The sequence below is a fragment of the Cyanistes caeruleus genome, chromosome 17, assembly GCF_971803275.1.
Source record: "Cyanistes caeruleus chromosome 17, bCyaCae1.hap1.1, whole genome shotgun sequence".
NCBI lineage: Eukaryota > Metazoa > Chordata > Aves > Passeriformes > Paridae > Cyanistes > Cyanistes caeruleus.
In genome coordinates this window covers 5,563,584-5,579,489 of record NC_141717.1, presented here as the reverse complement: position 1 = coordinate 5,579,489, position 15,906 = coordinate 5,563,584, and the positions used below count along the sequence as shown (strand labels likewise).

At 42.9% G+C, this 15,906-nt stretch overlaps 1 protein-coding gene across 2 annotated transcripts; it reads right to left on the bottom strand.

Moving 5' to 3' along the window:
• Positions 1-4,236: 4,236 nt before the first annotated feature.
• On the bottom strand, positions 4,237-13,569 carry METTL22 (methyltransferase 22, Kin17 lysine). Of its 2 annotated transcripts, none has more exons than XM_086855043.1 (11): positions 13,311-13,569; positions 11,898-12,228; positions 9,174-9,521; positions 8,759-8,799; positions 8,529-8,673; positions 8,009-8,080; positions 7,867-7,920; positions 7,258-7,338; positions 6,225-6,327; positions 5,276-5,444; positions 4,237-4,757 (listed from the first exon to the last, which is right to left on the bottom strand). In XM_086855043.1, exons 2-11 carry the CDS (start codon positions 12,118-12,120, stop codon positions 4,722-4,724), a joined length of 1,272 nt encoding a protein of 423 aa, XP_086711169.1. In that variant the 5' UTR covers positions 12,121-12,228; positions 13,311-13,569; the 3' UTR covers positions 4,237-4,721. The 2 variants fall into 2 exon arrangements, with proteins under 2 accessions (XP_086711169.1, XP_023792359.2); XM_023936591.2 differs by having other exon boundaries at positions 12,905-13,378.
• Between the last annotated feature and the right edge of the window lie 2,337 nt (positions 13,570-15,906).

The following is a 15,906-nucleotide window of genomic DNA, read 5'->3' as shown; positions in this document are numbered from 1 at the left end:
CATCCAGGTGACTTCACAGAGCTGGGATTCATAACAGATGCACACTCGGTCACAGGAGAGGGGAGCTGCCAGACCCTGCTCAGCCCTCAAGGACCTCTATCAAAAAGCTCCAGGGAGTATCCTGGAGCAGCTACAGTGGCAGAGCAGCTGAAGGCCACTAGGTAGGAGAGCTGGGGAGGACACAAGCAAGGCAGGAATGCTGCAGGCTCTGAGAGCCAGAGCTGTTCTTTTGTGCTGCAACACCATCAATTTGCAGATGGTGGTACAGGATCCTTCTGTCCCTGCACGCACCACTCGAGGCTAGGCCATCTACGCCTCCTCATTTCCACTTACCCTGCCCAGAACCCTTATGTCTGTCAGTTTATTCCAGCAAGAAAGATTTAATAGTCCAAAATCGCAAGAGAGGCGGCAGTTTATCCATTCAGATGACAGCGAGGCATTTGTATCATAAAGGATTAGGAAGCACTAGAACAGATGACTGGGAGAAATACAGGATATCTATTATGAGAGCCTTTGATAACAAACACTTATCAAGATTCTCAGATGAATATGATTCTGCTTTGAGAGGAATACAGAGCAGATAATTTCTTGGTGCCCTTCTGATTGTCCTACAATGTAAACCTCCTACTGATATCCCATAGAACAAGAACAGAGCAGCAAACTTTACTTTTTTCGTACTCTTTTCTGTCCAACTCACTGTCAACTTTCTTGCCTAGTTTATTATATGTATTTTTACTTCATTCTGAGGCAAGAATTATGATACTTCTAATTATTATTAACATCTTATGTATCTCACTATCTGATGAGCATCCCGTTTGACTATTTGCTCAAGAAACTTAGAGAATTCACTCAGCTTGCTTGCAAGCTAGGGATGTTCCTTTGCATCTCTTCTTGCTCACACCAGTGGGGCTGGCCTGGACAATGTGTAAGTAAACATACACACATATATACCTAGATATTTTTTTGTTACTGCCTTTAGGTGCTGGTATTGTTAAAGAAATTCCATCTGCCATCTGCTGGGGGAAACTTTCTCTGAGGCAATGTGCTGTACTGACACAGATGACTGCTCCACTGGCAGCATGAAGAGGGAGTTATTTCTCAAGAGGAAGCTTTATTCTGTTAATGCACCAACTTCCAGCACAGATGCAAAGGGCACACAAAAAGTCAGGGTCGAGATGAGTCTGTAATAGAACACAAACCTCTGGACCTATGTCACAGCATGACAGCCTGGAAGCAAGAATTAACTCATTTCCAAATCCTACTATACTTGAACCTCCAAAGTGTTCAGGTTACAAATGCCATGATCACACTCATGAGGTGAACTGCATTTTAAAGACAAGTTGCTAAGCATTAAGTAAAAAATTCTCAATTTATTTTTTCAATCTTTTTGCAGACTGAAAAATCTCTGCAAGCCTATGAGACAGGCAGCTATCCTTGCCATGCCATAACAAGCAGACAGGAATTCAGCACCCACTTTTTAGATGCAGTCTTCAGTTTCCTGTACCCAACACTCAGCACCAATAACTGTCTTTCAAAGCAGCAGCAGCATTTGGCTGTCACACTTGTGGCAATGACTCCAGGCAATGTGGCTTCAGGCACAGGACTGAGGAAAATGAGATTTCTAATACACCCTGCACTGCTGCATTGGCAGCACAATTACACATAACTCCAAAGTGGACTCAGGTATCCATTGCCATCAAAATAGTTGGTCTGTTCTTTCTTTATACCCCCAGCAACAGATCCTCACTGATGGCCCTGAGTGGATCACAGGAGTCAGTTGGATTAGGTCTCATTGATCCAATCAAGAAATACACTTGCAATTAGGTTTCCTGGGAATCAAAAACATCAGAATTCAGATTGCAAAACTGCTATAACCAACACTGCAGAAGGGGAAAATATACAACTGGAACACAAAATATGCTCATCAAGTAGAAATATCAGATACACAAAATTATTTCCCCAAATTTTAAGATGTCTACCAGAATAAAAAAAAAAAAACAAAGCAAACAGAACAGAAATGTAAATGCCAGGGACAAAGCCCCAAATCCTCTGGTGAAAAGGGAAAAGGACTGGAAGAAGTGGTAGATATAGAAGTTCACAAATGGTTGAGTTAATGAACAATCTCATGATAGTTATCTGCTATAACTATAAAGCTATAAAGCTTTGAGATCCTGTTAAGTTCTCATCTTCTAAGGAATGAAAAGTCTCCACCACACACACACACAAAGTACCTCCACTTTTTCCTAAGGTGTTTCCTGAAAACCCCAAACTGCTGGAGGCTATGAGCTCCTAAAGCTACTGTCAAGAAGTAGGCAGTTAAACACCGCCTTTTTTCAGTATTAGTTCCATTGTAACTTCATCTGCAAGTCTAGGTGAGAAGTGCAGAACCACACATGCCACCTAAACTGTTACTCCAAAATACAATATTGTCAAACTAGAAAAGAACAGGGTGTTGAACAAACTGTAAAATGTTTTGACTCAAAGTGTTGTACAGCAGATGGAGCTACAAGGATGGCCTACAAATAGCCACCTACACTTGAGAATACCCAGAATGATAAATATACAGAATCTATCCCATCAAAGGAGTGTCTTCAACATTTTTCTGCTGCAAAGTGTCACACAGATGTTAACAACAAAGCAACTCTGAAAGTTTCACATCAACAAAGATTTAAAAGAAATAAATGCAATTAGTTTGCAATGTTTATTTGGGTGTCACATAAAAGTTCAAGTTTTTGTTCTGACCAGTATCTATAATTGTGTCACCTTTGCTTAAGAGAGAGAAAAGCAGGAGAGGAGTGGGGACTGAGAAAAGGCATTTATTGTTTCACCATATGGCAGTGACTAAAGTGAAAATCAATTTGTTTCAAACCAGATTCCTCCTGGAAGATCATGTCTATCCATTACCATACTTCCCAAGAAGATTTGGACACTCCTCCCTTTTAGCAGAACTAAGTGCACTGCAAGGGCTCCACAGGTTCCCCTTGACCTCCTCTATGTTCCTCATCCTGAAAATGATCCATCTGGATAACCTTTGGATTTGCCAACCACATCCAGAAATGCTCACAACTGCCTGATGTTATTGCTTATTTAGCAAAAGAGAGTCGGTTTCCCAAATGAAAACTTAATCTCCACAGCCAAGTAGAAATATTCATAGGTTTTAAATAAAGAGCGTACTTTTTCTTCCTTCACAGAAATTAAGGACTTGCAGGTGAGTTTCTGTTGATAATTCCAAAGACTTTGAGAAATCCTGGAGGAGAAATACCACAGGACTCCCTAACTGCTCACATTATTTCACATCAGTTTGAATTGTTTCTTGTATAGCCTTCAAAAAACCATTAGTGAAATAAGCAGCTACATTCAAAAAATAGTTGAATCTACCAAAGTTGATAACATAACAAACCAACAAATGCTAGTTTGGGACTCTTTGGGTTAAAATACAGTTTTTTATCTTTGAAGTTTAAATGAGGGCTCTGAAAGAGAAATTTTGTATTAATCTAGGCATGTATGTGCTAACATAATGCAATTTTTACTTTGACTGTACTAACAGGCAGTAGCCATGATCATCTAATGACTTTCATCCCATTGAAGAACACAAAAAATAGGCCTTCACACACATAAGCAGGTTATGAAATCCCTGGCCTACACCAAATGTAAAACAGGCTTTCAGGAAGTCCATCAGATGCTTCTAATGAATGCCTTGCACACTCCCACAAGTCCCAGGCTGGAACAGCTCCATCACTGACACCCTCCTGGTGCTGAGGAATGCAGTGGGCACAAAGATTTCCATGGCAGTGTCATATGGCAAACTGATATAAAACAACAGTGCACATAACATTTATAAAAGTATGAGCAGATTTTTAGTTTCATTAATAATACAGGAGAGATTTAATAAATATGTTTTATTTTAATCCAGAAGTAAGATATTGGAGGTTTCCTTTTGTGTGGGCAAGATATTCCCTACCCCCAGCCTCACATGTATGTTATTGAGGATACAATTCCAAATATCTTAAGAGCTGTAATATCTCCCTTCATCTGGTACCTTCTCACCCTCAACCTGCCTAGGACAGAGTAGCTTAGAATTCCTGCAAGACAATATAGGGTTGATGTCCTATACTCCAAAAACCCTGTGGAGTATTTTTAGAGGCTGAAACAAAATGCATCTTGTCTCCTTTCAATTCAGACAGTGGCCCTAAACTAGAGAGATTTATATAGGACAAACTGACAATAAGGGCCAAGTTTCATAAACAAATTTCTTAAAGAATGTTTAATTCATGACAAACAAGTTTTGTCCAGAACATTGTTTTACAAATGTCCACAAATACAAATAATGTGTGGAACTGGGATAAGATTGAGAACAGTGTCCATGTTGTGTAAACTTAAAAGGGAAATGCACGACATCTGCAAATCAGCCATATGGCAAAGGTGAAATACTTCTTTGCCAGACTCTAAAAGTGAAGTCATCAATCCCAAAGAGCAAGTCACCGTGTCACTGCCACTGTCTGGCATCCAGCAGGTACTCAGAAACATCAAAGAAATCATGTGCAAGTGCACAAGTCCAAGAAATGAAGTGCCAAAACCAAAAAAGTAAAGCAAAACTGCATTGCAATGATTTCTGAGAACACAATTCCACCAGGAAGATGCTCTTCTTGGGATGAAAATCCTTAACAGAACATCAAAATAGCCCTTCTCCTTGGGTAAAGATCTCTTTTCTTGTGGGCCTGTCATGTTAGGTGTTCAGCCATGATCTTCCACAATTCCTGCAGGAGCAGAAAACATACAGAGGTAATTAGATAACCAGAAATATTATATCGTGCATGTTTTTCAATAACAGAAGTTTACAGCTAATTGAATTCTTCATAGATATTAGAATATTATTTCCTGAACTCTGAACTGGGAAAGGAATTACTGAAAGTGTGAAATGAAAGCTCTCCTACAAGAAAATTGAAAAGAGATATTGGTCCCATTTTCCAGTTCAATCACAAAAATGGCATTTTACAAAGCAAAAGTCTCTTATCCTTGGAGGAACTGAGTGCAATCTCAGTCACTCTACTGCTGGTGATAGAAAATCAACTCTGCCCCAGCCAAAACCAGGACATGTCAGTCTAGCACAGATTATGTAAGCACAAACAAGAATCATTTTAAATCAGAAAAGCTAAATGGAAATAAAAGATAATGTTTATTCTCCTGTTCTTACTTCATATTACATAAACAGCTGATAACTAATTTGAGATGATTAGCCTGACACATTACATTTATTTTCATGAATGCCACTTACCAACTGCTCAATTCGCTCATAAACAAGGAACTGGCAGAAATCAAGTTTAATGGGCTCCGCTGTATATTTCATTTTTCCATCTTGGAGGTTCTCCAAATCATTCAGAGTATTTCTAAAGTGGCTGTAGGCTTCACATGTAACATCCATATGTCTTAAAGTGAAGTTCAGCCTGGCAAAAGAGTACTTCATTTAGAACATCTCTCCTAAACTGGCATCTTAAGGGGGTGTGTAGCTTCCCTCAGCTAATGAAAAAATGTGTCTTCTCAGCATAATTAACTCCCTTCAGCAGCCAAAAACATGTACACCCCCCATTCCTGAAAAGCAGAAAAGATGTTATGTCAGCATCAATACACAGTAACTCTTGGATGAATCCTTCCATTGATTTTAGGGCACTGTGCCATAACAAAATCATTGGCTTGGCTTCCTGGACAAGCACCTGGCAACAAACCACAGGAAGAGTTACTGCTTACATATCTCTAGAGATTTAAGCAAAGCCTATTTGTGTATCAGCTTATGGATGGACTCCAACTACTTCAAAACATTCATTGATTCCTTTAAAGCAAACATGAGAAACTGTTCTAGAGTTGCTCAAGCTAGGAAATAAATACCCTAATTCTAAACCACATCATTCCACCCTGTGACGTTAAGAATATATAGCAAATGTTGTCAGGCATTACAGAATACATCAATCTAGCCATCTATTTATCCTTTTTTTGCACAGAGGTTATCTCAGGTGAGGCAAAGGTAGGACAACAAAAGGCAAACTCTTGTTAAACTCAAATTCTGGACTGATAAAAATTAAGCATGTAGGAAAAAAAAAAAAGAAGTTTGTACTGAGAATGTACTGCAGCCTGTGATCATCTGATACAATGAAAATCAGAAGCCAACCTTTAATTAAAACACACAAAGTGTTTGGTGCTTTTTATATTAAGTTCTTGGTAATGCTCACCTCTTTTCCAGTGCTAAATAAACTGTACAAGAATTTCTCAAGTTGTGTGTGATTCTATACAGGGTTCTGAACAAAGCATCTGTCAGGTCATCATCATAGAACACTATAAAAAACAAGATGAAGAGCATATATATAATTAAGGATATAATTTACTTAAGTGTCCTTTATGAAACAACAATAGGCCTTATTTGATTGCTCCATTCAAACCAGTCACTCTTTTATCTAAGTTAAAAGTACATTTTTAATGGCAATAACTGACCCTGTAAGAGTATTCACTGCTGTCATTTATGCCAGGCTTTCTTTAAGTTTTCTCTCATCAGAATGGGAATCATTTTTCAGACAATTTACAAGCTTTGACAAAAATTCTCTCATCCAGGAAATAATCTTGCTTAAAAGCTAAATAACCAGGATATTAAGAGAGTAGACAGCCTCTTTTCTTACAAAAACCCACACCAGGCCATAATTAATTTACAGTCAGATCTCCTCTGAATGCAGTCTCACAGCTCCTTTCAATATCGTAACTAAACCAAATTTTCCTTTGTCTATATATCAAAACAATGGTTTTCCTCTATAGATAAGCTAGCCTGAAATTTCAAAGTCCTTCACATAAACAAGGGAAAAAGCAGAAAAGTGATATCCACAGTCATAGACTGCATGGGAGAGTGCAGCATCTGGAACTGTTACTCACATTACAGAAAATCTTAGTCTAACGACCTATTGTCATTATTTGCACAGAAGTTATTCTGATTCCTTGTGATTGTGTTGAGCAATTTATTTAGTCACAAAGAATTAACACACCAAAGAAAAGGAAAAGCTCGTATCTTGTAACATCTGTTCTCATAATTGGTAATTTAGAATGTAAATATAAGCATATAGAAAATAAAAATACAGGCAGGAACACTTAAGGCAGAGCTTTGGCGAATTAGGTAAGGATCTGACCTATTAGATTTAAAAAGCAAGCTAGGTATGTTTAAATTATTACTCATAATGCTCAAGTGTTTGATTTAAAAGTTTACTGTTTATATTTCCCTACCATCAGCTGCCATTATCACAGAACAGTGATCAAGCAAATCAGCAATCTCTTCTTCAGACCAGCTATAAGGAGCTTCAGGATCTGTAAGAAAGAAGAGGGCTTTGGTGTACATGATTAAATGTCTCAAATGACTGGAGGAAAGGAACTTCTTAGCTTCTGTCAGCAGCTGCTACTCCATAAAAAGACCACATCACTCACAGGAAATCAAAAACCTTCCCTGTTCATTTTCTGAAGTTCCCCCAGTCCTCTGTGCTATGTCCAACCCTCCCAAGGCTGACTGGAAAGCCAAAGTTTTCTTCCACTTCAGAATTCACAATCCCTTAGCAAGATCACAGTTTAAATACATTAAACCAAGCACACCTTTAAACAAAACCCCAGATACATCCTTATGTAAGTTTTGATTAATCTTCCTATTTTATCATGCTTTAAAAAAATTATTCTTCATTAAAATAATCTTTATGTGAAAGCCCAATAGACATTAAACCTTTTCAACTGGCAGTATCAAAAATTATCATTAACCACAATTTTCTTTGAGGCCCAAGAGAGGCTTTTGAATATGTAACACCAACCACCAAGCCAAAGCTAAAAGAACCCATTCTAAGCACTTACCAGTGCAGAATTCATCTTTCAGCCAATCCAGTTCTTTGACTTTAATTTCCCCTCCTGGGGATGCAGAAAGATCACATCAGTCACAAATTTCAGACAGCACCTGGGCTAAAGTAGAGTCAAAATCTGACCATACAGCACCTACCTCCTGGCTCCATTAGGTGTTTGTTCAATGCAACATTTTGCTCACACATGGCCAGAAGGTCTTCACCAACATCTGTAAAAGAAGTGAAAATTATATTAAAAACAAGAATATTTTGTATGTGCCATGTATGCCTCTCAGACTAATATTCAAAGTTTCCCTCAAACCCATGAGACTAAGGAAAATTCAGAGCAACTCCATCCACTGATGAATGCTTCCCTAATATCCTTCTTCCCTTTGTCTTTCAGTTCTAAGCTTTGAGAAACCCTTGAAGAAAGAAGTTAGATCCCTACACTACCTATTTCAATCTGGACAGACTATCCTGAGTTCACTGCAAGGTATCTTGCCTTTAAACTCTTGGGCTTTCTCAGCCCCTTGTTATCTTTCAGTAAATAACATAAATTGATATGTGTCAATAAAAAATTATTAACTATAAATGAAAAGATGAGTCTGAAAGCACCAGGATGAAAGCACTGCTTTGGGAAGTTTCATGAAAATATTTAACTGAAGAGAACTGCCTTACCTGTGCAATAAACTCTCCTGGCAACTGTCCCCATGATAATGCTGGTAATTCCAGTGCCACCTCCAAGCTCCAGCACTGAGCAGCACCTGAACGTGTCCCTTTGAAAGAGAATGTAATCAGCCAGGAGGAAGGCAGCACGCCAGACCTGGGGACAAGGGAAGCACTTAAAACTGAGTCAGTTCTGAAGCACGTTCCATGAAAATCAAGACTATACAAGGCTGAGCACGTACTTGTTTACCAACGTCTTCTAAGGGGGTTGCCATAGTGTGTTCTGTGGAAATGAGAGTAGAGCAGAAAATAATTATCTCAAAATTGTTCAAATCAAGTTTCACAGTGGCAAGTTTGAAACTAAGGCTATGCTTCCCTTTCACATATAGAACTAAACACCCTTCATTCTAACGAATAATGCTAGATAACGCCAAACACCCATTTCTAACTAAGGAACACTGAGTTTCCCATGGTATACAACTGCCCAAATCACTTCCAGAGAAAAAAGGTAAATATTTATGTGCAATATCCCAGTATTGTGTTCATTATTTTCTTTCACTTAACAAACTGCTGTTCCATTTCTAAAGAAAGCATATTTTTCTTTTGTTTTACAGAAACATATTTGCCACATTTCTCCCTGAATGAAAACTTATTTACCTATTTTAACAACATCACTGCGGGTACACTCCTGCTCTTCATCTTCAAAAGCATCTTCTTTCCCTTTCATCAGAATTACAGGGCACACTATATCTCTCAAAAGATCCTCTGCTTGCAAATCAGAGGCACTTCGAGGCCTTCTGACCACTTCCAAGTCTCCATCATCATCTAGCAGAGCTTCTACTCCTTCACTATTTAATTCTCCTTTTTTTATGTTACTCCTGTCCTTGTCACACAGTTCATCTCCACTTCTGCACTGGTGTTCTCTTCCTGTGGTAATTTCTCCCACGTGTTTCCCAGATGCCAAATCTTCTGTGCTCCAAAGGAGTTTGAAATATGACAGGAATACTGTAAGAATACAGTGTGGGGGGAAAGGTTAAACACCAGATGAGGCAGAATCTGTGCACAGCTTCCACAAACATGAGATTCTGGCATGCATTACTTGTATTAAAAATCTGTAGAGTGAAAAATGATACAGGTAACTTGAAATATAGTTTAATTTGCTATGAAGAAATACTTCTGTTATTAAGTTCTGTCATCAGAAATTCATGAAGCACTTTCACAGCCCACTGGCTGACTGAGCATCTGCACAGCCACAATGGGCACATTCATCTGATTTAGTAATATTTATTTTAACTATTGGCAGAGAGGATGCTTTCTTACAGCCTCTAAAAGTTCTGTACACAGAAGTTCAAATTAAGTTGAAAGCAGAATTAATGTAAGTTAGAATTAGTTTCTTTTGATTAAGATTACTGTCCTGTAAGAAAGAAGCGTGTTCTAGAAAAATCTGAGTTGAATTTTTGTTTACTGCTTTGAAAGTCTTTAGGAATTCAAGCAACTTCAAGCCTTGAAATTGGCTCAGTATGTAAGAGCAGAAATAAGTGCACAGGAGACAAAGTTGACACTTCTGTAATTTTTTTTAAGTGTTCAAACTGATTATTCCAAGAGATTAAACGATTGAAGCTGTTCTCAATGACCAATTAATTAAAAATCTTTTACAACAATCACTCAGTGACACCAGCATCTATTAAAATTTTAATTTATTGAAACATGGACCTTGCAATTTTAATTACAGGAATCTGTACTGCCTGAATACCATACATAAAGAGGAACAAACATTCCATAGTCCTTCCATCTATGTTCATTCCCAATAAAAAGGAAGAGACAAAGTGCTTGACACCACTGCTTTCAATAATTTCACTATTTATGGAGTTCTATTCCAGTTTCTTTAGTAGGCATGATGTTCCAAGGTGGTCTATGGAAATCTGACTGAGGTGCCTCTCTAGTGAGACCATTTCTAGCTGGATCTAATAAAATCTTCAATGCCTGTCCTAGCATGAGAAATCTTTAAAGTCTCTGCTGTTTGCATGATGGCCAGACGAAACTAATTGGAACAGAGGATGCCATCAGTGAATGAAGCGTTTTGTTCTCCAAGACCATTCTGATCCTCTGAATTTCTATGGCATTCAAAAGGTGGAAAGTCAAACTGACTCAAAGGGGAAGAGACTAAATCCCCATAAACTGCCCCAAAACACAGCAAAGTGTCACTGGTAGATTGTTATGGCATTAAAGACTGGCATATGACCACACAGTTCTTGTCTCAATAACCAGAGGAATCTCCCAGACGGAGCTCATCCAGAGTAGGTGGCACACACTGTCACCTCCTTCTGCTGAAAGGCTTTTTGCATCAAGCACAATCACAGCAACACATGTCAAACAGCAAGAAGACCCACCACAGCACCCACTACCTGGGTTTTGACCTGAACAGGGTCAAAATTATTATTCATTTCTTTGTCAGGCCTACTTTGATACTTTTTCACATTCTCATACACCAGAACAGCTGCAGAGGTTACTCTTTTTATGTCACAACTGGGTTTGAAAAAAACAATTAACACTTCTGTCACAGCAGGACTTTTGTACAGAACATTTTGCCAGCAGCTTCAAGGTCAGTTCCCTTGACAACTTTATAGCAAACTACAAGCTGGCAATCAGCCAGGGGCATTTGCCAACTCATTTCCTCCACAGCCTTGACTCTTCAAATTCTATGTCAGTTAAAGCCATTGAGTTTTCTTGTTGACATTTTTTTTGAAGCAAACACCCGCCCCTCAAAAAAACCCAACCCCACCAACAATAAAAAAAACCCAAAAAAACCACCACCACAACAACAACAACAAAATCCAAACCAAAAAAACACCACAAAGCCCAAAGAAAGCTGTTATGCTCCCCTGGAATAGATGGTAAATCATCACATAAACATTCAATTAAACTTGATAAATTAATTACTGATTAATTACTAATTAATTATTGATAGCTTCTATTTTAAACTTAAGTTACACTATTAAAAACCCCTGGGTTCTCACCTTTTGTTTAAGAAACATCACAACCTTATTTTTAATCATGATTCCCAAAGTGCTACACTGACACTATTGCTCAGTGAACAAATACACTAAATTAAACTTTCAAGTGTGTAAATTTGGTTACTTTTTCTCAGAAAGTAATTTAAAATTCAATTTTTAAGACAGGCTGTCTATAAGTTTTCATTTCTGGAGTTAATTTCATGAGAATACAGCTAGCCCTCTTTCTAAAGACTGAGTAGGAGGTGATTCTGCTTATGACTGGAATAAAATATGTACCTATTAATATCAACCACTTAGAGGAGGATTCAGCCTTACAAAGATATGAGTACAGTTAAAACACAGCTCCATCAGTGTCAGCATCCATTACCTGGCTGTCCAACTGCATTCAGTCTCACCATGAGGTGTCTTTTGCTTGGGCAGTGCAAGTGAACATCAGACAGCACAGTGTCACTTCTAAACGTGGGGTTATCCATCTCCTTCTCCATGAAATCTACCACGGGGTGCTGGTGAGAGGAACATCTGCAGCGCTCAAACAGTCCCTTAAGCAGTGCTGCCACACAGGGATTCCATTCTCTTCCCCTTACAGGCATCCAGTAACAGCTCTGCTCACCAAGGGAACCTCAGCACAGTTTCTGAGAAGCTGTGATCGTGCAAGCTCCACCATGCTCTAAGACAAGTTACTCATCAGGATATTCAACCTAAAACCAAACACAGGCAGATTTTAGTGGTCCAGCAGTATTCCAGAAGATAAAAATCAGATGACACTGTTCAATAAAGTAGCAATGCTCCAATGCTTTTATAGAATTCTCAAATATGTAAATGTTAGTAGCTCAGTGACAGTCACTGTATATTTTAGGAAGAGCTACTAATTTGCTTGTGTTACAAACAACATCCCCTGAAAAAAAACAAACATTACCATGACTGCACAGAATTACAATACTCAATCAAGGTCTTCAAAGGGAATAAGGCTATTTCCTGTGCTGACATTAACATATGCTAAATTTGCTATTATCCAGTTGTGCTTGAACAAGATCACTGAATGGTTCAGGCTGGAAGGGACCACAGTGGTTCAGGCTGGAAGGGACCACAGTGGCTCATCTGGTCCCACCTCCCTGCTCAGGCAGGGTCATTTTGGAGCACAGGATCATCTCCAGATGGTTCCAGAATATCTCCAGTGAGGGAGACTCCACTCTCTGTGGACAATCTGTGCCAGTGCTTGGTCCCTGCACAGGGAAGTTCTTCCTCCTGTTCATCTGGAGCTTCCTGGGCATCAGTTCCTGCCCCATTGCTGGGCCCCAAGGAGCAGCGCCCGGTCCCTGCTCTGAGCCCTCCCTTTGATATTTACACACATTAAGGAGGTCCCCCTCAAGTCACCTCAACTTCAGCCTTTCCTCGTAGGAGAGATGCTCCAGACCCGTGATCAGTTCAGTCGCTCCCTGCTGGGCCATCACACATATCCCCACTCAAAACACTCCAGGCTTTAGGAGCAGTGTGTCTATGTGTATCTGCGGCTCTGTTAACTTCTGCCAGCTGCACACCCGCCCTTTCCCGGCGGGACTGGGCGCAGGAGCCAGGGCAGCCCCGCCGGGCAGTGTCCCGGGGCCAGAGCTGCTCCAGCGGGGCTCCGCTTCCAGCGGGGCCGGGCCGAGGCTCTGAGGGCACGGGGCGGCGGCGGGAGCGCGGCCGGGACCCGATTGTGCCGTGTCCCCACGGTGGGACCCGCCTGTGCCGCGTCCCCACGGTGAGACCCGCCTGTCCCCGTTCCCCGCTCCTGTCCCACCTCTCCCCGTTCTCTGTTCCCCGTTCGGGTCCCGCCTCTCCCGGTGTCGTTGCGGAGCTGGCGGTTCCTTCCGGCTCCTTCCGGCTCCTTCCGGCTTCTTCCGGCTTCTTCCGGTTCCTTCCGGCCCCTTCCGCTCACGCCGCTGGCCGGGGGCCCCGCGGGTGCCGCGGCCGTGCGGTCACTGCTGTACCCGGTATCGCCCGTCACTGCTGTACCGGTATCACCCGTCACTGCTGTACCGGGATCACCCGTCACTGCTGTACCGGTATCGCCCGTCACTGCTGTACCCGGTATCGCCCGTCACTGCTGTGCCCGGTATCGCCCGTCACTGCTGTACCCGGTATCGCCCGTCACTGCTGTACCCGGTATCGCCCGTCACTGCTGTACCCGGTATCGCCCGTCACTGCTGTACCGGTATCGCCCGTCACTGCTGTACCCGGTATCGCCCGTCACTGCTGTGCCCGGTATCTCCCGTCACTGCCGTGCCCGGTATCGCCCGTCACTGCTGTGCCCGGGATCGCCCGTCACTGCTGTACCCCGGGATCGCCCGTCACTGCTGTACCCCGGTATCGCCCGTCACTGCTGTACCGGTATCGCCCGTCACTGCTGTACCCGGTATCGCCCGTCACTGCTGTACCCGGTATCGCCCGTCACTGCTGTACCGGTATCGCCCGTCACTGCTGTACCGGTATCGCCCGTCACTGCCGTGCCCGGTATCGCCCGTCACTGCTGTACCGGTATCGCCCGTCACTGCTGTGCCCGGTATCGCCCGTCACTGCTGTACCGGTATCGCCCGTCACTGCTGTACCGGTATCGCCCGTCACTGCTGTACCCCGGTATCGCCCGTCACTGCTGTACCGGTATTGCCCGTCACTGCTGTACCGGGATCGCCCGTCACTGCTGTGCCCGGTATCTCCCGTCACTGCTGTACCGGTATCGCCCGTCACTGCTGTACCCCGGTATCGCCCGTCACTGCTGTACCGGTATCGCCCGTCACTGCTGTACCGGGATCGCCCGTCACTGCTGTGCCCGGTATCTCCCGTCACTGCCGTGCCCGGTATCGCCCGTCACTGCTGTACCGGGATCGCCCGTCACTGCTGTGCCCGGTATCGCCCGTCACTGCTGTACCGGGATCACCCATCACTGCTGTACCGGTATCGCCCGTCACTGCTGTACCGGTATCGCCCGTCACTGCTGTACCCGGTATCGCCCGTCACTGCTGTACCGGTATCACCCGTCACTGCCGTGCCCGGTATTGCCCGTCACTGCTGTACCCGGTATCGCCCGTCACTGCTGTACCCGGTATCGCCCGTCACTGCTGTACCGGTATTGCCCGTCACTGCTGTACCCGGTATCGCCCGTCACTGCTGTGCCCGGTATCGCCCGTCACTGCCGTGCCCGGGATCGCCCGTCACTGCTGTACCGGGATCACCCGTCACTGCCGTGCCCGGTATCGCCCGTCACTGCTGTACCGGTATCGCCCGTCACTGCTGTACCGGTATCTCCCGTCACTGCTGTACCCCGGTATCGCCCGTCACTGCTGTACCGGTATCGCCCGTCACTGCTGTACCGGTATCGCCCGTCACTGCTGTACCGGTATCTCCCGTCACTGCTGTACCGGTATCTCCCGTCACTGCTGTACCGGTATCGCCCGTCACTGCTGTACCGGTATCACCCGTCACTGCTGTACCCCGGTATCGCCCGTCACTGCTGTACCGGTATCGCCCGTCACTGCCGTGCCCGGGATCGCCCGTCACTGCTGTACCGGGATCACCCGTCACTGCCGTGCCCGGTATCGCCCGTCACTGCTGTACCCGGTATCGCCCGTCACTGCCGTGCCCGGGATCGCCCGTGTTTGAGAATTGCCCAGCGCTGAAGCCCGCTCAAAGCCTGCCGGGGGAGGCGGGGAAAGGCTGGCTCTGCAGCATCCGCAGGACTTGCTCGGAGTTTCTAGACGTGTGCTCACCTTCTTTTGTTAATGGTTTTTAGCATCTGTCTCGGGTCACCTGTAATTCCGTGTAAAATCCATCTACAAACGGCTTGAAAACGAAGTGGGAAAACCTCTGCAGAGGCAAATAAGCGTTTCTTCCTTAGTCCAGATCATGACAGAATCCTGGTACCACTGTAAGATTAGCTGAAGCAAAGTTGGAATATAATTTATAGTCTGCAACTATTTCTAGATGTCTCCTTCTCATCATCTGCCTCCCTCAACAAAGGCTAAGAACTATTAAAATAATTATTAAAATAGTGAAATAATCTTTCCCTATTTTTGCAGTTAAGACTTTTGAGTGGCAATGAAATGGAAAACACGGAAGCCATTCAGAAGCCATTCAGATATCTCATTGCAGTTTCTGTGGGGAATTCTGTTGGATGAATATCTGACAAAAATGCTTTGGAGGTTTGTTCTCCTTTTATCTGGCTCTTGTCAAAGAGCAGAACATTATTTTACTTCCCATGGTGATACACTGGCACATAAATTATTACTGCAGTGTCTCTCTCTGCTGGCATGTTCCTCACTGCTATGGAGTGCTAAGCAGGCAAAGCAGATTATATTTGTCACAAGATCTCACCAGTCTGCAGCAAGAGGCACTTATTG